The following is a 23076-nucleotide window of genomic DNA, read 5'->3' as shown; positions in this document are numbered from 1 at the left end:
ACAGCATGAATATCAACAATGTGAAATTTTCTCTTTTGATTTTTTTTTTGTCAAGTTTCTTTCCTTTGTTGCATTGTCAACTTGACGAAGCTGGTCATCTGAGGTCAGGGGGGTCAGATACAAACTCATAAGCTGAGAAAAAACTAACTCTTTTTCACCTGTTTTTAAATATTCAATACGCTGAAGAACTTCTGAAGGGTTCAGTTTTCATAATGGTATAATTTTGCTGCTCTTGTGAACTTTTCAGATCAGTTCTGCATAATGAAGCAATTGAAATGTTCAATAAAACCACTATATTGTCAATGGGAGTTTTGATGTATTGCAATGTATTTTTCATGAAGCCAATGACGATTCCAGGATGCATTTTAATGGACTCATTACTGTTTTATTAGAGGCATTACATAAAAATGTGCATCTTGATGTGATTTCATCTTTAGTACTTGTCATTGACCAGTCATTGCATTAGAATATTTGTATCTATTCTTTGATAGAGAATCCAGTGTTGTCAGTACTAATGTGCCGAACTGCATGTCAGCGCGGCTCTGCTATCTTTATTGTTGTTCTGATTAGAGATTAGAGTTTCAAAGTGCGTGCAGATATGATCAAACCAGGGCATTTCAAGTAGATTCCTTAGAATTGGCTGCAGCTCAGTACATGTTATGGCTGTGTTATAGGATATCATATCACACTGAATCCATATTGCTGTGTCCATTTGGACGCAGAGGCTCGAGAGGAATTACATTCACTCCTGTGTATCAGCTGGAATTTAAAAAAAAAAAAAATCCATTTGACATTTAAGACAGTGGTTCTCTAGAGAGTACGAAAATGTACCTTGATATGGTCAAGCTCTTCAGGGATTTTTCTGAAATATTTTCACACCCGGTACTCATGGCTGCTAGTCAATTACAATAAAAGCCTCTCACTGTCCAGACGGTCTCATTTCTTGTCAAGAAGATGGGGGAATTGAGAATGTACATGCTGAAAATACTGGTTTTCATGGAAGCAGAAAGAATCTGATGGGTGAGGAATGACTGCAGGTCTGATCCCAGATCGACCTCCTATAGATTCAGGTGCGACCATCAAAACATGCTTTAAAGTAGCTTTATCCATTATGAAATGCCTGTTGAATGTCTCTTATCTTCAGCTGAGCAACAACTCGAATGTGGACAAGATGAGGTTGTGGGAAACTCCCCATGAGTCACAAAAAGCAGAGAATCGAAAGCAATTTCTTGCTTGTTGCAGCGAGGCTTCTTGTTTGTAGACACAAACCCAATGATATTCTGGAACCAAATATTTTTTGACCCCTCATTTTTATTTGCTTTATCTTCTTCTTACTTTCACTTGGCATGACTATGTTTTAAAGGTTCATTATGCAAGATTTTATTGATGCCATTGTTTTGCCTTGGGTGGAAGGAGATACCTGCTGTCTCATATGCCCCTGTTTGGCAGAGATTCCAGATGCCAATCAGTGACTATTAATCATGTGGGTTTAGCAGCCCAGCCCAGCCATTAGAACTACCACAGTACAGATCAGTCAGATATCTGTCTGAGCTCTTCATTTCAGCATCAGCACTGAAGACAAGAAGGACAAACAGCAGAGCCATTAACTTCAGTCTTCCAGAGCTGCTAGGTGATCCCTGTATTCTTGTATCGAAGACACTAAAGATGTTAAAATGACCCACTAAATCATCTTTTGGAAAAAAAAACTGGCATTCCAAGACTGAACAAGCTGTTTAGTCCACGGGTTCACCTGCACAAGCACATGCCACGCAGTATCATGGCCTTTTGTTTAGGATGAATAATCCACTGAAAAATATCATATTGTGTGCCTTTGAAGTATTTTCACGTTTGCCAGAGGCAATTCCATCTATTTCCACACGTAGGGACAACAAGTTAAAGATGGGAAACAACGAAGCATAGACACTTATACACTTACACACTTAGACACTTATATACTGGCTATATGAAGACTTTTCTCAGTTATCTATACTTTCATAGAAATAGGTTTCACCTTCACACATATGTATTTTTGTGATACTTTTTTGTTTTTAATTTAATTTGCTAATTCTGCACAAAAATTATTTTCTTTATACTCCTTGCATTCTCAAAAGTGGCGTGTTATCATATTTCTAAGATTTGGATTTGAAATGGTCAGAAAATGTCGATTTGTTTAAGTTAACGTCATAATCTGTGACAACTGGAAGCTTTCCATTTTAAAGTTGCTCTGGATCTGTATTTCTGTTACACTTACAGTTTGATTATAATGTCTATTTCATTATGTTTAGCTTGATCTTATTGTGTTTATTGTACTATTTGGACTTTTTTATGCGTTTCAGTACGGTTCAGGTCATGCACTCTGTTTTTGTTTGGGCAAAAACATCATAGTTGAGTACCAAAAGTAATTTGATTTGGCACGACAGTGACTTTCCATTGAAACCCCAAAGTGAAATGATTGAAATCTCACTTATTTCAGATTTCATGCATGTCACCATAAAAAAATATGGTCAGTAAGTATGACGTCAGGAAGTAAAATGGATCCATCCAGTTTTTTGTATCCACTTTACAACATTTAGGGTTGCAGTAAATCTCGCCTGCCTCATAATGGGGGGAAAGGCAGGGCAAACCATCAACAAGCTGCAAGAACAGAGCAAAGAGCAAACTGGAGTAACGACATGTAAACCCGCATTGGTACAGGGAAAACATGCAAACTCACATTAAGTTACATCTGGATTACGCTTGCTGTGAGGTAGGTAGCAACATCAAAATAAATAAATAGTATGTGATTCTTGTAAATGGGTGGACATCCCCCCCAACCCTTTTACTAAATTGTCTCCATTATATTGAATGTGACAGACAATGTACACATTCTCCATTTTTTCTATAAAGATCATTAGTTTGTAGAGGTAGAGAATGTCAAAATTAAATAAATGTCTGATGATTTCCCCATTTAAGATTCATTTTATCTTTTGTATTTCCATCAACAAATGAAAAATTTTAGAAACTTGTAACAACTGATTATTTTTTTTTCATCATGCACAATATGTGAGTGTTTTTTTTTTTAGAAAACATCACTGATTATTGATCACTGGACTCACAGAAAGTATATAGGCTCCATCCAGTATACCTTATGTTTCATCTTGAAAAAAAAAAAAAAACTCACGAGGGCCCATTATTTGCCTATTTGGTACATTCATGAAGAATGTATTTTTTTCTAGGATGTTTTTACTCATTTTCTTTCTTAGAAATTGGTCCATTGACTTTACATTGCAGTTAATGTACAAAAGCAGTTTCACATGTATACTTTCACAAAGAGTAAAAATACCACAATTGCTCATCTCATTCAGTTTTCCCAGTTAATAAATGTGTCATTTCTCAAAAGCCCCATAGCATATTTTGTCCTGCTGCGCCCTCAGCTGGTGGCGCCTTGACTTCTTGACTTCACGGAGCAGTGAACAGACAGTGAATGAAGAGGAGACCACATTTTAGTGATGTAACGTGAGGCCATTTTGTAGTGATATCAACTTTCCCTGATCTAATAACGATTTGAAAAATTCTAGTTCATTAATGACTCAGCTCTTGTAATGAATATTTGGTAGAACTGTCCTTGAATTTCGTCAATAACAATGGTTTCAGTAATTTTACAAACAAGTAAAACCACATTCAAAATCGGAGATTCGGAGATAAAGTGCTAAATTTAAAAAAAATAATAATAATAATTAAAAAAAAAAAAACACGTGATGTGAAATCGAGGAAATCCACGCAGGTGCGCCACACGCGCGCGGCAGTGACGTGGGCGTGCTCCTTTGCGGCAGCGCCCCCTGCTGTCGACGCCCCGGACGCGCAGCTCTTCCCGCGGCAGCCGCAGCAGGAGCAGCAGCAGCAGGAGCGTCTCTGCCGTCACCGCCTGGACTGCCGGTCCTCACAGCAATAAACCGTCGCACTGAAGAGCCCGACGACCTGCGGCCAAGATGGTGAGTCGGCAGCTTCTCCTTTACGTCTCCTTATCTGGTGTAAACACTTCAGTGGGGCCGTCAAACGCAGCAACCGACCAGTGACACATTTCGGCGCAACAAGCTGCGCGGTGGCGCAGTGTGCGGCGCGTGAAACCAGGTGGCGATGCCCTGATGGGGTGATATGGAGGCATTACGGGCGCCGTGCGTGTGGCCCGTGGTGAGATACGCAGCTGCGGCTGACCGGAGCTGAGCCCTCTTTTTTCCGCACGGCCCGCTGTGACGCTCCCCGCAAAGCCTTTAGTGAGAGGCTGCTGTGGCATGACTGCAGGGATATCATGTGAATAAACTGTGAGGGGGACAGCACACGCTCCTCGCACCTCCGGCACAAACCCAGTGGGGTTTTATCTGCTTAGTTGTCGAAATGAAATGCGTTTGAAGATACTGCGTCATTCTATATGGGCCGGTTCAGTTAGATGTATTTGTGGGCCTGTGACATCCACCGACATACCTGCACCGCATGTTACTTCCGCACTGAATGACCAAGACTGAAATAATATTCCTAAAAAGCACTTCAGTTGGATGAGTCCATTTTTGCTTTACCTTTTTTGATGTATTTGGAATTAATACCATGTATAATTTACAATTTGTAATTTCCAGTTTTACATGTATCCCTTCCTTACATGAAGGTAATTTGTTTACTGAAGCCAGGACAGGCCTAGAGGCTTGGAAGACTGTAGAAGTTACCTGTGAGAGATCCCTCAAAATTATTTTTTTCCCACTCTGAAAGGCTCTTTTCATATATTACAGTGAATTAAAAACTGTGAATTAGTCAGGATTCTCTTAACAAATCTACCTCATCCAGCATGTTTTCACTCAATATTTGTATTGATGTTGTTTAAATATAAAATTTGTGGTGTAAATTAACTCTGTATGATTTTTTGGGACTGTTGCATGATGTAGTTCAACCCATTCAGTCACCACGTGTGAGCAGTGACTCAGTAATGTTTCGATGGTAAAGTCTTTCTGCAGTGCTCACTCTCCTTCTTCCAAGATTCAAGTTTCAAACATGTCTTTCTTTTTATAACTCTACTTGGAACTGATGTGAAAATCTAGTAGTGGACATAAATAGAAGCATATAATGAATTAAGCTAACGTCTGTTGGTGGAAAATGCTCTAATGTAACCCTGTTTCGCAACTCCTGTCCCCACCCAAACCTGTTCTACAGGTGAACTTCACTGTGGATCAGATCCGTGCCATCATGGACAAAAAGTCCAACATCAGGAACATGTCTGTGATCGCCCACGTGGATCATGGGAAGTCCACGCTGACGGACTCGCTGGTGTCCAAGGCGGGGATCATTGCTGGTTCCCGAGCTGGAGATACCCGCTTCACAGACACACGCAAAGATGAGCAGGAGCGCTGCATCACCATTAAATCAACGTATGTCGCTCAACAGCTCCAAGTCTGTTGTATCACAATTTTAAAAACTCTTGATTTCTCCAGGCATGCCCAAGAGGCTTATATATTTTTCCACTTTTGAAAAAGTGGAACAATTGTAATTATTTAGTTAAAAACTTTGAGAGGATTTGGTGTCACAGTATGGTAACCGAGCTTTTAGGTAGTCTTAACTAAAGTCTGCTACGTGTTTTCAAGTTGGGACAAGTTCTGGCTTTTTATCATGGTATTTGTTCATTGTGCAGGTAGCTACTATTATTCTTATGTAATCCTAAAGATTTCCAAGCTGGCGGCTTGTAAAACGTGAGCAAATCACGTGTCATCTTCATGACACGTGGCACGACCGAAGGCACCAAAAACATGTTCGTTCAAATCATCAAATGACTGTTAAATGTTGCGCCAGAGTCCGGGAGCAAGTTGCAACATAACATAAAGGTGACTCCCTTCCTCTTCCACCCTCATGAAAACCAGTTCCACAAGTCTGAACAGCCAACGTGTCAGTATTTATTTTAACTGAGGAGGAAGCCGAAAACCTCAGGATGAGCTGAGCCTGAATAACAAACAAAACCATTTATTCATTCCCCTGTTCACTCCTAACAAAACCAAAAGGATAACCAAAAGACAAAGACTTATCTAGTCTTTCTAAAACATGAACAGGAACAAATATTTACTGAAAGAAAGAGGGTTGCTACCAAAAAAAAGGAGTGGACTGTTTTAACACACTAGCTTTCATAGAGTAAGAGATTACAGTGAAGGCCCCGCCTGTGCGCCCGGCCTTGGATTGGTCTCCGCCTTTTAGGCCGCCACATCAGCTCCAGTCCAATCCTGGGCGGCGCCTTGGCAACACCTGCTTCACTGAAGCAGGCAATGAGCAGCGCCCTCCACAGGCAGGGAGGGGAAAACACATGAAGGACACAAAGATGCACAGAAAAAAACATTTATGATGACCTAGAGTCCTTCAGGGGTGTCAAACTGCATTCCCGGAGGGCCGCAGCTCTGCACGTTGTCCACGTCTCTCTGCTTCAACACACCTGAATATCATGAAGGTTCGTCACCAAGTTTAGCAGAAAGCCCGATAACGAGCCTCGTAGCAGGGAGACATGGAAAACATGCAGGGCTCCAGAATCTGAGTTTGACACCTGTGACATAGATGGTCAAAGTCAGGCCTTTCCGTGGCGGCCAAAGGGAGAAAATGTTGACTCAGAATTTTCCTCTTTTCATAAGGCAGTGGCTCATTGAAGTCCAGTACCGAGATGAGTTAGCTCAGCAGTGTGTTCAGCTTTATTAGTCATTCATCGCTTTGCGTTTCTTTTCTAATTAAAGTGGTGGATCAGCAGATTTTTATACCCCGCCTCTATTTCCCAGGGCCATCTCCATGTATTACGAGCTGGGGGACAACGACTTGGCGTTCATCAAGCAGAGCAAAGACGGAAAGGGCTTCCTCATAAACCTGATCGACTCTCCAGGTCACGTTGATTTCTCCTCTGAGGTGACCGCTGCCCTCAGGGTGACTGATGGAGCCCTGGTGGTGGTGGACTGCGTCTCCGGTAACTATGATCGACACTCGCCTTCTACCGGTCGTCAGGCTTTTAAAAGTTGGCTCAGCCATTTGTCTGTGTCTCAGGTGTGTGTGTGCAGACTGAGACTGTGCTACGGCAGGCCATTGCCGAGCGCATCAAACCCGTCCTGATGATGAATAAGATGGACCGGGCCCTGCTGGAGCTGCAGCTGGAGCCCGATGAGCTTTACCAGACTTTTCAGCGTATCGTTGAGAATGTCAACGTCATTATCGGCACGTACGGAGAGGACGAGACAGGACCGATGGGAAACATCATGGTAAAGCTTAAAAAGATGTGCACCGAAACAGTCGCATGAGTCAACATAGCTTTCCCTTCAACGAATGCTGTCTTTGTACCCCCACAGATCGACCCCGTCATTGGTACCGTTGGCTTCGGCTCCGGCCTCCACGGCTGGGCTTTCACCTTGAAGCAGTTCGCTGAGATGTATGTGGCCAAGTTCACCGCGAAAGGAGATGCTCAGCTGGGACCAGCAGAGAGGTGTAAGAAAGTGGAGGACATGATGAAGAAGCTTTGGGGAGAAAGGTGAGCACGAGTGTGTTTACACTGACGTCAAAGAACAAGTTTCACACGAGGATAAAGCGCAGCCACTCGCTCCATTGTGAAGTTAGATAGCAGTTAGCTTGGGTCAGCTCCAGTCACCCCTTTATCCTTAAGTTTGTTAAAGTAGCATAGAAGATAAATGGATGTTGCCTCAGTGAGGATAAGTGCAACCTAATCCTCTGCTGTGAAATGAACTGTGCTCAATAGTGCTACAAGTGGAAACAGACTGCACTGCTCAGGTACTCCCTGCACTGCAGAGTGGTACAGAGTAGTTACAGAACTGGACGTCGGCAATACAAACCCGGTCCCTCCTGACACATATTAACAAGTGGCTGCTCAGAAATGAGTCCTAAAACAAAGATGTTATGTTTCTTTTTTTTTTTTTTTTTGAACCCTTAAAGTGAATGCTCACTCTAAGTCTGTACATTTGTAGCTGTCCGCCACGCGTGTTACCACCCAGAGTGTTATCTAACCATGTTTAAACCCCTCAAACTCAAAGCAGTAGATACGTTAGAACACTTTCACCTGTTTCATGTATTAAACTTTGTACGCGAGCATAGTTTCTTAGTGTGTTGACTATATTTTCACGTTGAATGCATCAAACGGGTGAATTTACTGCAAAATTGCTTTGTTAGAAATATCTCTCTTTAATATAACAACTTCATAGTGTATCAGGTATCTGCTATTAACACACAAATATAAGTCTGAAATATGGAAGATACAAAGAAGTTGCCAAGGATGGACACTTGTTTGACAAAGTAGTTGTAAATGTCACTAAATTAAACTACAGAGACGTCATCATACTTTTACACACTTTATGTCGACACTCAAACTACTGAAAAATATTGTAACTGTTTCTGGAATAGCCTCTGAAACATATTTCTTATATTTCAAGTTCACGTTAACGATTCAGTTTTTTGGAAAACTCGCATGTCCTCTATGAAATGTTGATTCAGTTGAAGAAATGTGACTGGAGCTTGTTTTTAGACATTATCTTCCTGAACAAATAAAATTTCATGTTCACTGATCATGAGCCAACACACCAAGAATCCCATTGGCAAGAACCTGCTTCATGCTAAAGTTTGGTTTCAACTAAAGAAATAGTCTCTCTAGCAGTCTGTTGACAGGCATATACTGTATGAAATTACATATTTAATTAAATCAATATTCAAGCACTACATTGATTTGAAATCATTTGCACTTTTCTTGCAGATTCACTGATCCATTTACTGGAAAAATTGTTAAAACGGCTACTGGCCCCAATGGTCAGAAGTTTCCTCGAACATTTAGTCAGCTTATTTTGGATCCCATTTTCAAGGTCAGTATAAAATGGTCAATTGAAGATCAGAATAAAGAAGCACATAGAGAAATGGCAGCAGTATGTACTGGTAGCTGTATAATGAAAAATAAAATACATAGCATCTTAATGCCTCTAATGATTCATTTAAATACAAAGTAATTTCATTTTGAAAAGCAAAGAGCACAAAAAGGTACCTCCTTGCACTAACTCCTTTTTTGTCTCCTTTCTAAATGCTCCATCAGGTGTTTGACGCCATCATGAATTTCAGAAAAGAGGAGACGGCCAAACTGATTGAAAAGCTGGATGTCAAACTGGACTCGGAGGACAAGGAGAAGGAGGGAAAGCCGCTGCTGAAGGCTGTGATGCGTCGCTGGCTGCCTGCTGGAGATGCCCTGCTGCAGATGATCACCATCCACCTGCCCTCCCCTGTCACCGCGCAGAAATACCGCTGTGAGCTGCTCTACGAAGGGCCGGGAGACGACGAAGCCGCCATGGGTCAGTCAGAGATCTTCATTCTCAGTCAGAGACCTAATTCAGAGAGAACTGGTTCGATTGTTGCCGTTTTTTTGGCTTCGCTCGCTCCTCAGGCATTAAGAACTGTGATTCCAAGGCGCCGTTGATGATGTACATCTCCAAGATGGTCCCAACCAGCGACAAGGGCCGCTTCTACGCCTTCGGCCGTGTGTTTTCTGGCTGTGTGTCCACAGGCCTGAAGGTTCGCATCATGGGCCCAAACTTCACCCCTGGCAAAAAGGAGGACCTCTTTGTCAAACCCATCCAGAGGTGCGGATGATCACAGTTCTGCAGATGTTTCAGTTGTCAGCATGGAATGTTTTTTTGCTTCAGTGTCCCAACGTTTTATCCTCATGTTCACCCAGAACCATTCTGATGATGGGCCGCTATGTGGAGCCCATTGAAGACGTCCCATGCGGTAACATAGTGGGCCTTGTTGGAGTTGACCAGTACTTGGTGAAGACGGGGACCATTACCACCTACGAACAAGTAGGGTTACTCCTTACACAGAAAGTCTTTTGTTACCTGAACCCCATCACAAAATTGATACTTCAATTCTCCGTTGTCATCCAGTCTTGAAGACGTTTTATTTATTTATTTATTTTTTCCTGCAGGCCCACAACATGAGGGTGATGAAGTTCAGCGTGAGCCCCGTGGTCAGAGTGGCCGTAGAGGCCAAGAACCCCGCCGACCTTCCCAAGCTGGTGGAGGGCCTGAAGCGCCTGGCCAAGTCGGACCCCATGGTGCAGTGCATCATCGAGGAATCCGGGGAGCACATCATCGCCGGAGCAGGCGAGCTGCACCTGGAGATCTGCCTGAAGGACCTGGAGGAGGATCACGCTTGCATTCCCCTGAAGGTGAGACAGTCAGAAACAGCGAAGCCATGGCTGAAAACGGTAAAAGATTGAGAAACAAAAATGTATTAAAATGTTTCAAAGAGTGTTTCAAAGCCGAAACTGCATTATATGTACTAGTTTGATCGCTATTTGTTTCAAAACATATCCTGTGTCCATCTGGGGGGTGTCACTTCATCAAAAGGACCTTGAAAAATATATATTCTGAATTTATGAAGAGGAACCAGCTTTTTCTACTGTGTATACTGACTGACGCTCACAGACTGATGGAAAAGAACCCAACAATCTCGTGTGAGGAAAATTGAGAGGGGAAAAAAAGACTCCGTTGAAGAAACTTCTGCATGGAAAAGTGAGGCAGCAGCCTTCTGCTGTGCTGCTTAGGTTTGGGAATAGTAAGGGAAAAGGAAAGGACACAAACGAAATGACATTAGACATACAATTCACACACCTGAAGTGACCAGGAGCCTCACATCACTGTTCCACTGCCAGAGATCCAGTTATTTTAAACAATCATACAATTATTTATAACTTTTTTCAAGTTAACGTCCAATATTGGCCTTTTAATTGAAATTTCATTGTGAAATGATTTAAAAATGCATATATTTTTTTAGAAATGGGTGAATCTGAACTCCCGCCTCTGTATGTATGTAAATATTCGGAAGAGACTGGACACAAAAGAGGAGAGAGAGGTTGTTCACCAAATTGAGAAGAAGAAAAGCATCTTGCCTGTTAAAATTCTCAATGTCAGAGCTTTGAGTGAGTTTGCTTAGGAAGATAAATGATGACTGGAATTCACTTTATGATGCATACTAATTAAACAATGTTTTTATTTTCCAGCATTCCAAGTTCAGGAGACAGAAAACAGTATATTTGATCCTCATCTTGTTTTTCTTCTTCTGGATCTGGTAGAAATCGGATCCAGTGGTGTCTTACAGAGAGACAGTGTCAGAGGCGTCGGACCGGACGTGTCTGTCCAAGTCTCCCAACAAACACAACCGTCTCTTCATGACGTGTCGTCCCTTCCCCGACGGCCTGGCTGAAGACATCGAGAAGGGGGATGTCACATCCCAGCAGGATTTGAAAGTTCGCGCACGTTACCTCGCCGAGAAGTACGAGTGGGACGTGACAGAAGCCAGGAAGATCTGGTGCTTCGGCCCAGACGGAACCGGGCCCAACCTGCTGGTCGACACCACCAAAGGGGTTCAGTACCTCAATGAGATCAAGGACAGCGTGGTGGCTGGCTTCCAGTGGGCAGCCAAAGAGGTCTGTGTCTCATAATTCTACGTTTTGAAACAAAGGTCTTTGTGATTTTGCCCTTTTGTGTCACTATTTCCACGCTCTCGTCTCGGTCCTCATCCCTCAGGGCGTGCTGTGCGAGGAGAACATGCGCGCCATTCGCTTTGAAATTAATGACGTGACCCTGCACGCTGACGCCATTCACCGCGGTGGAGGACAGATCATCCCCACCGCCCGCAGGGTCCTGTACGCCTGCCAGCTCACTGCCTCCCCTCGCCTCATGGAGCCCGTCTATCTGGTGGAGATACAGGTCAGCGTACGGAGAAACACTCTCAGTGCTGAGTGAATGAATGAACCCGGCGGCTGTCTTAGTACCGATGTAACCTTTAATGGAGCAAAAGCATCAGTGCATGATTGCCGTCTTTGACCCATGCAGTGCCCGGAGCAGGTGGTTGGAGGGATCTACGGCGTGTTGAACAAGAAACGAGGTCACGTGTTTGAGGAATTCAACGTGGTGGGCACCCCCATGTTTATGGTGAAAGCTTACCTGCCCGTCAATGAATCCTTCGGTGAGTTGTTTTAGTTTCACCCCTTCTGTTTGTCAGTATAAATTTGACGTCAAGTTTCGTTATTTTCTCTATATGTTTTAGAGTTCAGTTTAAATATTTTATATTTTTTCTATTTATCAGTCCCTCACCTGCAGATTGTAAAGCACATAAAACATGATTCGCAGTCAACAATGCTCCCACTGGAACTAAACAAGAATCTTTTTAAGAAAGTGTTGTTGACATGTTAAAATGTCCTTACTTGAAACAAAGCATTTTACCTGTATTTATTTCCTTCAGGGTTCACAGCTGATCTGCGCAGCAACACCGGAGGCCAGGCCTTCCCTCAGTGTGTATTTGACCACTGGCAGATTCTCCCAGGTGACCCCAGCGACCCAACAAGTAAACCCGCCCAAATTGTTGCAGAAATTAGGAAACGCAAAGGTCTAAAAGAGGGCATCCCCGACCTCGACAACTACTTGGATAAACTGTAAACACTCACTCCGAATTATTAAATACCAAATCAGTCTCTGCACCCTTCCCCATGGGCACTTTAAAATCTTTGCACAGGCTTAAATGATACATTACACGTTATTTTTGACTTTCAGTCCAGAGCAGAAACAAAAGCTAAAGCTTTGCTGTAGCCGTCTGAAGGCAACAACGCTTTTTTTCCCCTATTTCTCTGCAACAGTACACCAAGTGCCTAGGGCAAGAGTTTTGGGGAACAATTGGATCAAAGCAGCTGTGTTATCAATTTGTTTTGTTTTTCTGTTCCTTCACATTTTTCTGCCTCCCACTCATCTGTCAGGATGGCCTGTTCAGTACACTGTGATACTGCTGCAATAACGCATAAATGTGAATGGTTCATGGCAAAATAACCATTAGGGCAGTCGTACACACTGGAACCGAGTCCGACCTTTGTTCAGTGAATGGAAATGAAATAAAATGTTGAACTCATAACAAAAGTGTGACTCCTGAACTTCTTGGTCTTTGATGAATGCAGTTTCAGAGATCCACTTATTTGAGGAGACGGGGGTTAGAGGTCACGTCTTAATGACTGGTGTAAATTACAGGCAGTCTGTAGTGAGTGATGCTTTTGTCTGACAGGTCTCAAATTCACTAAGCAAAGAATAACCCCAGTTTCAAATTGTGACTCGACTTGCAGGAGGGTTTTATCTTTTTACACAACAAATAATTAAAAATATACAGTACAATGAATGTTTTCACTCTTTAATTGATACTTAACTCAAGTTACATATATAATGTTAATAAATGCCACTTTAATATACAACCCTTTCACTTCTGCACCAAGATGGAAAGCTCTTCTGCACACACTTTTTAAAACAAAGCAAGAAAGAAACCTCTCTGAAGAGTTAGTGTGCATCCATAGAACCAAAAAAAAAAAAAAAAAAAAATTATGCAAGGCCAAGAAGTGCAAGGTATCTTGGGTATAGGCAACTACCAAGCAAGGACACAAGATATTACAGATTGTATTGTATGTAGAAACCCGAAAATTGCTTACCATAATCATATTAACATTAATATGAAGCTTGGCTGAAATTCACCAAGATTTCATAAAGCCTATGAGGTCTGTCAGTCTATGGAAATTACAGCTAACGTGGAACTGATAGAAAACTCTTTCACTGTACTAAACGGTGAGGATGATCTGGTCTTGGCAAATCTGTTTAACTGTACATTCATACAGTTGCGACTCTCCTTTACATTAATGCGGCGGAGTACAAGAAGGGGAATTGCACAGCTTCAAAAGAATTCAGTGTCAAGCCTTATGCCTTCAAACCCCAGCAATGACAATGATCCTGTGGATTAGATCTGAGGTGCCGCTTCCCCCCCTTTCTCTCCCCCCACTCTCTCCTTTGTGGAGTCACTTTACAGTCATTTCTGTCTCAGGCTGGCATCAGTACAACACAAAGGGATCAGTGAGGCCCGCTGAGAAAGAGCGAGACAGCATCTCAAAGCGAAAAAGCTACGCCCAATGTAAAGGCCTACGCTGCCTCTCAGCGGCCTGGCTTACCATGCGGGCGACAGTAGTGCACTATATGGAGGGAACAGTATGACGTCTGAAAAGTTTAATCCCCAGTACAGCTGGTGAGGTGTGGCCCTGCGCTGGAGTCAGGTTGTCACATTTGATGGAAGATCGCTGCGGTGTCTGAGGCGACTATGTGTAGAAGATGACCTCGGGGATCTGTCCGTCCTCTACAGACGTGCCGTTGTTGTTTCCCGCTGCGTAGCAGAAGGTGAAACACGTCTTTGTGCCAGTGGATGATGACTCATGCGTTACCTTTCGCATTCCCTTTGTCCCGTAATGAGAGTCCGGACCCTGTGAAAGGAGCAGCGAGGGGTGAGACGAGAACGCAGCGGACAGCAGGAAGCAGGCGAAAATTGGCCAATTTAATGACGGAATTCTTTGCTGCCCACTTCAACAGACAGAAAGCAAACTGTCAAACATCCCCTCATCCGCTGTTCATTTTTCCCTTTTATACAACATATTTTAGAGCGCTTGATTCTCAGTTAACTATGCAAATATAAACATTTTGTATGTCTCTGTATTGAAACGGATCCTTTTTTCTAATTTGGAATGAAAAACTATTGTAAACCTGATAGAAATGACGTTGAAAGTCAGCTCACAGGCAATTTCACCTACAAAAGAAACTTGTGTGATTGTGGCTCAGTTGTCCACACAGTGAGCTTCTCCATCAGTGTTCAGGATTAATACACATACTCTAAATATATATTTAAGGTTCTTCTGCTACCCCTAAAATAAAAATAATAATACTGCAGCACAGAAAAATCAAGTACAAGAGTAAAGGAGTAAAGACATCTTCACTTGAACCGATACACTGGTCATTAGTCACCATCCAGACCTTAAGTGTAGCACAGGCAGTGTAGTTGACGTTGGGGAGGATTTCCACTGGTTCCTTGAACATGACTCTGAAGGTGTTTGCTGAGCCGTCGCAGCTGAAGCCCGTATCGTTCTGTCCCAGCACAGTGTTACTGTCCGTGTGAATAATCTGCAACGCGCACAAAATCAAACAAGACGTTAAAAAAACCACTGACTACTGTTTGGGGGTGAGATACACTCTCAGAGCGAGTTCGGCTCGGGAGCGCACCTGTATGTTGACCTGGTAGTCTGTGGGTCCGTGTATTGAGCCATAAAGTCCAAATCCAACCACAAATATCCTTCTGTTTACAGAGAACCTGGGAAACATTGAAGAAGCAGAAATAAATTACAATCTGAGAAGGAATGACTTTGTGTACACTGTAGTAAAAGTTAAGACACGTCTCTTCAATAAAGACATAAACCGTGCATTATTAATATGATGCTTAAGGACACATACACCCAATCTTCACTCCTCTCTCTTTAGGATCAAACTGCATTAAAAAGTGAGACTGCGGTTTCCACATGCTTTGCTCATGACTAACCGGATGCGGTCACTTGTCCCGCTGTAACCCCAGCGGCTCTCCACCAGACCGAAACGCGTGATGCTGCACTCCTTCCCGCGGAGGCAGCAGCGAGGCCGGTCGATGAAATCCACGCGAGGCTTTGGGTTTACGGTGAAGTGAAGGAAGAGGCTCACCACCTCTCTGTCGGTCAGAATACTGGACTGAGCTGGACCTAGAAGAGACGGCGACATGACCCAGAGATGCACGTTTAGAGTTTGAACGGTATTTAAAAGAAGGAGTGACGACGTTACTGAGTTCTCCTTCACCTGCAGCAAACTCTTCGATGGTCATAAGCGGGAAGCGGATGAGTGTCAGAGCCTTTCCCAGGACTTTCCGTTTGTTCTCCGGTGTGGGCTGCAGCTGCTGCCTGTGAGCCTCAGCCTCAGCCCAGCGTACTGCAGCTCCAAACAAACGCACCTCCCGAACTCCCAGAGTATCCCTCTCCAACACCGCAACCAAAGTATCTAGAGATGGAGGAAAAAAAAAGAAAGAAATAATCAATTTGCGTTTTAATATAAAACAACGTGCAGCCATAGTGAATTAAATTACAGATGCAGATTACCCAAATCTATGTCCGTGAAGCCTTCTGCAGCGAGTGCATCTCCAGTATTCTTGTCAATGTTTTCTAAACAGAGGCTGGCGAGCTGTGGTTCATCGAATAATCGTGCCTGAGCAAACAAACACCATGTCAAGAACATGAATAGAATTTGGTTACGGCACAATTCTGCAAAAAACAAATGCATCACGGTCTCACTTCATCTGAACACACAGATCCTGTTAGTCTTTGATGTTTCAATTCTTTTAACAATTCTCCCACAAACAAGCAATATATTAAAGCTCTCCTCTTTAAGTATATGAAATGCTTGGTTTGTAATGGCATCGACCATGTGTTTGTTTGTTTTTTTACATACATGTTTCTGAAGATATACAAGTACCAATAAAAAAATGGATCACTACACTGTAGTGTTATGACATTCCACATGTCTGAATGAATGCTTATAAAACATATAAATCTTTTGACTTGAATCAAACAAAGTATTTATTAAAACTTATGCTTAGGCTTCTTGAAATGTGTGCTGGTCTTCACCAGACAAGGGTTAAGATGAGGTCACCTTTAGTAACAGTAAGTGATTTTAAATTATAGTACTGTATAGTATCATAGTAAATATTTTTGTGTTCACGCCAAGTATATTTCCTGCTGCACATTATTCAGCATAAGTACAAGAAGGATTAGTTTTCTAACAGTAACCAAGATTTTCTTTTTTTTTTTTTAAAGGGGCATTTTCTGTTTTAGGGGAGTTTAACGACAGAGGGGCCTATGGTTACCTAACTTATAAATTGCTTAATAGAACACACACCAAGGGAGCAATGTGAAATATTACAGGAGTAAATATTTAGTGAGTGAAATATTTAGAGAGTGGGCTATCACACACACACAGCAAAAATACCATTATGATATGATATCAACAAGTCCAACACACAGATACCAAATCACTGAACTGTGTTTCAATGCTCTGTGCATGTATTCTAAATAAATTCTAAATAACAGAACTGATTTTTTAAATAAATGTGATTAATTTTAAATGATCAAAACTTCTTTAATTACCTCGTTGATGAAATGTGATCAATTTAGAGTGCCTTTATTTGAACTCCCCTAACATCAAGACATTGCCATTATTTACTTAAACATTTGTAATAATCACAAATCACATTGTTATTGTAACAGTCAACAATACTGTATGTGGTCATGATATCATGCAGCCCAAATACACCTGTCCTGGGGCACTCAGATCATTCAGACTGAGTGGGGAAAACAGCACATTTTTCCAAACAAGAGCATTTCAGACCTATTTCTTTTAATACATTTCCATAACCTATGCATTGTTTGGTTTTCTAATAAACCCTGAAGACTTAGGGATAATCTGTTAAGAAAGAGGTCTTAATCACCACAACATGGAGCAACACAGCCTGGAGCAACCAACCTGTGTGAGCAGCATGAAAGCATTGTCTGCTCTGAGGTTTTTCTTGAGAAACTCCACACAGTGAGCCTCCAGGGCCGGGACTGCATACTTCTTAGCTGTGTAAAGGGTTGTCATCACCGTCTCGGGTCCAATCTGGACCTCATCAGAGTAGAGAAATCTGCAAAAGGTGAGCAGGAAACACAAAATCATAAATTTGCTCTGTTACTTATTGCGTGATTCTCGGTTCTCTAACCAAACACACTCCGAAGACATGATCACTGAAGTGTTGACAGACTCCTTACTTGAGCAGGGCCAGGAAAGCTGCAGGTTCCACGTCGGGCAGCTCGATCTCCGTGGAGGTGGTGGCCATGCCCCCATTGAACATGGCATCAAACACCGCGCTGCCCACAGCCAGAACAAACCTGTCGGTGTAAACAGTGGAAACGGATCAGGGCTCTCCGCCTCCTCTCGGTGCGCTCGGGTCTGCAGAGCCGGGGATTAATCCTCTTACCTGTGCGCCGGTATCCTCTGGACCCCCATCCCCTTGCCGACCAAGAAATGCACGTCACTGAGCACCTCGTTATTGAACAGGAAGGCGAACCTCTCCTTGACGGTGCTCTTGGTCGCCTGCCAGTTGTACACCGGCTCCCGGTACACCAGCACGGACGCGGCGGCCGGGGTGGCGGTCGGCGCGGCCGCCTGGGAGGCGTTGGACGCTGCGGTAGTTGCCATGTTGGACGCCGGGGTGGCCATGGCCCCGGCTGCCGCAGCAGCTGCCGCAGCGGGCTGCTGCAGGGAGTTCTGCGCAGTCGGCGGAGCTCCGTTCGAAACGCCGTTGGCCTCCCCGCCGCCAGGCCCCAGCTGCGGGTTGGGACGCCTCGCCGCTCCCTGCGCTCCCCCGGCCGCACCGACCGCTCCGCCGTTGGATGCTGGCATGGAGAACACGCTATTGCTGGGCTGGCTGTTTCCCAAAGGACCCGGGCCAGCGAAGCTGAGGCAAGGAGGCCTGCCGCTGTTGTCTCCAGCAGCCATCTTGAACCTGGCGTAGGCGTAAACAACACAGTTCTTCGCCGCGTGGTTTTTCAGCAGTAGCAACGCTCACGTCCGCCTCCTGTTTCCATCTAGCGGTCGCCACTAGTACTGCAACCTGCTCTACAGACGCACAAAGTGCAGTAAACCGAAGTCACTTCATTACTCCAAACGTGAAAATTCGTTTCACCGTTCCTATTTGAAGGATCCAGTGGGTAGCCACATTAAGGGCGCCTTGGTGCCGGTCAAGGGTCTTGCTCAGAGACCCACAGCAGTGATTTGTTTGCTGTGGAATTCAATCCCAAGTCCAACTGGTTTCCAACCATTTTCCCCCCTAGACTCTCCTCTACTTGTGTCTGCATCTGCACTTTGTGTGACACACACACACACACACACACACACACACACACACACACACACACACACACACACACACACACACACACACACACACACACACACACACACACACACACACACACACACACACACACACACACACACACACACACACCAAATAGTTCAGAGTCACTTGCCACTCAAGGAGAAGCGTTTGTTCAATTTTTATACTATGAGGCAAAATAGATTCATATTGTACAAGTGAGTCATTCAAACAGATGTGCACACATCTTACTATAAACAGTTTACCGCTCATTTACAGTGAAACACAAACATAATTTGTACATTTCACTTTTGAGTTGAAAAAAATATATTTCAATTACAAAAGTGTGGTTTTTAACCTCACACAATAGAATGTTCAACAATTCATAATTAATTAATCTGAATTACAGAAGTATGTATTTTTTGCATTATCATTACATCTGTCTAATAAGGGTGGTGGTGTTATTTCTGTATGTTCAGTTGTCGGATCTCGTCCACTCTGTTGTGGTGCAGCTGGAAGGCTGGAGTCACCCAGCGGCCGCATGAACACTGATCCCCACACCAGCTGAATGAGCCCAGTTTAGAGTTACACTTTGGACACAGCAGCTACAGAAACACACATACACAGCAGACAGGGAGAGGTACCACACAAGTGTTTTAGTAAAAGAGAATAATCACAAAAAGTTTCACATAATTGTGGGTGAAATTACTCAAAAGAGTGTTGAGAGAATGAAACCCACTTCATGCTCAGTAACAGCCTGACAATGATGCTTTAAAACTTTGTGTGTTTGTTTTTTTGGCATTGAAAGCATTAAAAGTGTAATAGGTATTAGACTGGCGGTGAGTTGGAAGACATTAAAACAAACTGAACGAAGAGGTAAGGGGTTTGTAGATGACGGCTTTTGGAGTTGGTGGTATCAGATTAATATCAAGACTAATGGGAATTCATTGGTACTGTATTCATATTCCTGGTATTGTGACAGTTCTTACTGCCGGCACGATAAAGAAACAAGTTCCTTTGAGCCAATTCATAGATTTCTGCCATTTTAGCATGCCACATCATTCATTTTGTTTCTGATCTGCAGTTTGTGTGTGTGTGTGTGTGTGTGTGTGTGTGTGTGTGTTACCTGTCCATCCATCACTCCAAGTAAGGCTTCTTTCATCCACTGCACAGGCTCAATGAAATACGACGTGCACTGTATTTCTCCTAAATGAAAACACATTTCCCACCGTTATCCAGGAGATGCTACACATTCAGAATACTTCATCACTACAAGCGCCTCCCTTTACAGAAGGGAGTGAAAGCATGAGAGTCATGAATGACGATCACAATGTGTCAAGTATTCAGGCAAAGTGAGGATACTCCAACAAAAAAAACAAGAGATTCAATGACAGCAGGCAACATTTGACAGACCAAATAAATGGAAAAAAATGATGATTAAAAAAATGAGCAGAGTAATCAAACACAAAAATCTAGATTTTGAAAATACCTGAACACTAAAATAAAACATCAGTTTTTTTTTCCTTTAAACTTATGATGGAAAAAGTTACAAATAGGTGTCAAATAGTTTTCCATAAAACAATGAAAACATGTTCTACCAAATTGAAATATGTTCATATTGTGGTTTTTTTTCACTAAAGACAATCTTGCTCTGTTTGCCCTGACTGGGGTTTATCCAGGATGTTACCCTGTAATGCCCCATCGTTAACTCCGGGGTCAGCTCAAACACCCTGAAGTGTACAGAAGATGTAAGAATGCTTCATTTCCACAAATGCCGTCTCCAGGATTTTAATATTGTTAAAGTCAACTGCTCCTCAACAACCAGCCAAAGCAGGTGACTGATTTTAAACATGACATGCAGTGTGATTGACGGAGAAGTACGAGTGTCTTCTCACCACTGAGGTTACTGCTCTTCTTATGGCTGAACGCCGAGGCTCCTTCTCCCACCGGGTGACTGAGAAGACTTGAGTCACGAAACAGAGTTCGTCTGCAAAGAGAGGAGGATTAAGGTACAAGTTACCTTTGATTCTACAGAGTCCTGTGATCTTACAAACTATCATATATATTATATATGATAGCTCCATTCTATTTATCATTATTTTACACTGCTGGTGATGATCATAAAATGAGTTGCACCACTTTCAAACATGCAGGATATGCTGAGTACATTAGACTGCAGCCAAGAGAATTGAATTCTTCATAATAAGACATAAGTAAAAACTTATTATGTATGTATGTATTGTATTTAGAAACAGTCTACACTTGGTAACTCAGCCACTTTTTACCTGCATTTTCGGCATCGATATGACACTTCAGAGGAGCCAGAAGTGGCAGGATCAACAGCAAACACCTCCCTGGGAACCAGCTGCAGCTCTGCTCTCACACACAAACACAAACAGAGAAAACACCATTAGGAAAATTGCTTATGCTACCTGATACCAGTAGCCCTCTGCTGACATCTGGACTCTAAAATCTGAGTAATTCATCATCCAGAGAGCATTTCTGGGAAAAATAAATGTTTTTCTCTACTTTCTGTTGATGCAGTCGATTACCACGGCCACAAGGGGCAACACCAAAAGAAATTAGAAAAACCTGAATAAATCTCAAATTTCCGAGTGTGTGTGCGATGTGAGTGTGTGTGTTTACCAGGATACTTTTCTGTGATCTTGGTCAGTCTGTACTGTTTGTACAGAGAACTTGTGATGTCCACTTGACACTGCATGGCTTCAAACAGACACAGCTGCTCCTCAAACCCACTGTTGACCCTGAAACATACCACCCAGGTCAGTCTACTGTTCAGTTGTGCAAGTTATAAAATGGATATAGAGGAATGAAATGAAAACTCAACTACATGTCTTTCAGAAAACCTAATTCAACTTTTCGATTTTTCTTTTGTTTCAGAAAAATAACTACTAATTTTAAACAAAGTGTTTTTAACCCTTGTGGTTTACAGTCGCTGCCAGTGGCGTGGGAGAATTTTGCATGTCAGCTGTCACCATTTGTGTGTGAAGAAAGGAGTGAACGTGATTATGTGAAACCCGTTGAGAATGCTGAGTGCTCACACTTACTGCACATCCTGCTTAATGCTTCTCAGTCTGTTGTAAGCGTCTGTGAAGCTCAGCTGGTATTTCTGCATCAAGTAGGCAGTCACAATGGTGGCACTGCGGCTCCGACCAGCCTGGCTGACAAACAAACACACAAACACAAAAACATACAGAGGTATGCTTCCTGTTCCTCATATTTTATTGTGGAAACACCACAGAGATCACTGAGCCATTCAAATACTCACAAAGTGGCTGATAATGACATTTTAAAAAGACAATTATGAAAACATAATTCAGCTGCTTCTGACCCTTACCAGTGAACTAAAGCAGCTCGGCCTCCATCCACAGCCTGCTGAACAAACAGGATGCAGTCATCCATGTAGCTGAGGAGGTCTGACGTCACTTCGTCTGTTACATTGATCCATTTTCTGATGAACTGTCCGTCAGCAGGGAGCCGCTGGCTGGGGTCTTCAGAGTCCACAGACAAGATGTGGCTGATTGCTGCATCAGACAGGGCCTGTGTGTCATTGAGGTCAGCTGCAGTGCCAATGTACAAACCAGGGTCCACCAGGAGCATGACTGCGGACAAATAAAAGCTCCTTCAGACTACAGCAGCCCACTTGCTAAATACTCATTTTCACAAATCCCTACAATTCATAGTCACAAACCATCTTCAAATGCTTGTCTTTGGACATTAGGATGAATTGAAACACAGGAAGAACATGCAAACTCCATACAGGTGGATCCCCAAGCCTTATTTCATTGCAGGGCTACAGTGCTGTCCATGACTCACCACAAATATGGACAAGAGGAAAATTAAATATATTCAAGTAAATTCCAGTGTTTCATATTGTTCCAAGAGCATGTTATTCCTGAAAAGTCTTGAAGAAAAATACATTGGTGTCGTTTCTGTATTTTAAATGTGTTGTAATGTGTTAAAAGTTTTGATGCGTTTTTAAAATATTTCAAGTAATTACAGTAATTGCAAAACTTCTTAAGAAAGACTTAAAAAGTGGTTGTTTGCAGGTTTAGCTGGACAGAGAGAGAATGTTACACTGACCCGCCTCTTCGTCTGAAATCAGCCTGCTGGTTGTTTGGGGGTATTTCCTGCTGTTGCTGTCACTCTGGCCGTTTGTATCTCGTGGTTTAGGGCACAAACAAACAAATGATCAGCTTTAAAACGCGCTAAAGACTGAAAGTTGAGCGCTCACACACGGTCGTG

General features: G+C 42.9%; 3 protein-coding genes across 4 annotated transcripts; 1 reads left to right on the top strand and 2 right to left on the bottom strand.

Moving 5' to 3' along the window:
• Positions 1–3827: 3827 nt before the first annotated feature.
• Positions 3828–12941, top strand: LOC115404934 (elongation factor 2-like). The gene is made up of 14 exons (XM_030114290.1): positions 3828–3971; positions 5179–5393; positions 6774–6955; positions 7033–7244; positions 7332–7510; positions 8741–8846; positions 9071–9323; positions 9416–9611; positions 9707–9830; positions 9956–10198; positions 11105–11458; positions 11559–11741; positions 11868–12000; positions 12277–12941. Exons 1-14 carry the CDS (start codon positions 3969–3971, stop codon positions 12468–12470), a joined length of 2577 nt encoding a protein of 858 aa, XP_029970150.1. The 5' UTR covers positions 3828–3968; the 3' UTR covers positions 12471–12941.
• A 251-nt stretch (positions 12942–13192) lies between these two features.
• On the bottom strand, positions 13193–18431 carry LOC115404935 (BTB/POZ domain-containing protein 2-like). The gene is made up of 9 exons (XM_030114291.1): positions 17911–18431; positions 17702–17821; positions 17421–17577; positions 16001–16106; positions 15705–15902; positions 15418–15610; positions 15105–15192; positions 14859–15005; positions 13193–14314 (listed from the first exon to the last, which is right to left on the bottom strand). The coding sequence occupies exons 1-9, from the start codon at positions 18429–18431 to the stop codon at positions 14153–14155; spliced, it is 1692 nt and encodes a 563-aa protein (XP_029970151.1). The 3' UTR covers positions 13193–14152.
• Positions 18432–18985: 554 nt separating this feature from the next.
• Positions 18986–23076, bottom strand: dusp12 (dual specificity phosphatase 12). Of its 2 annotated transcripts, none has more exons than XM_030115226.1 (8): positions 22915–23076; positions 22169–22433; positions 21879–21992; positions 21457–21575; positions 21096–21183; positions 20706–20797; positions 19937–20016; positions 18986–19415 (listed from the first exon to the last, which is right to left on the bottom strand). In XM_030115226.1, the coding sequence occupies exons 2-8, from the start codon at positions 22429–22431 to the stop codon at positions 19272–19274; spliced, it is 900 nt and encodes a 299-aa protein (XP_029971086.1). In that variant the 5' UTR covers positions 22432–22433; positions 22915–23076; the 3' UTR covers positions 18986–19271. The 2 variants fall into 2 exon arrangements, with proteins under 2 accessions (XP_029971086.1, XP_029971088.1); XM_030115228.1 differs by having other exon boundaries at positions 22169–22355.

This window comes from Salarias fasciatus, chromosome 18 (genome assembly GCF_902148845.1).
Source record: "Salarias fasciatus chromosome 18, fSalaFa1.1, whole genome shotgun sequence".
NCBI lineage: Eukaryota > Metazoa > Chordata > Actinopteri > Blenniiformes > Blenniidae > Salarias > Salarias fasciatus.
Note: the sequence above shows the minus strand (reverse complement) of the source record. Positions and strands in the feature narration are given on the sequence as shown.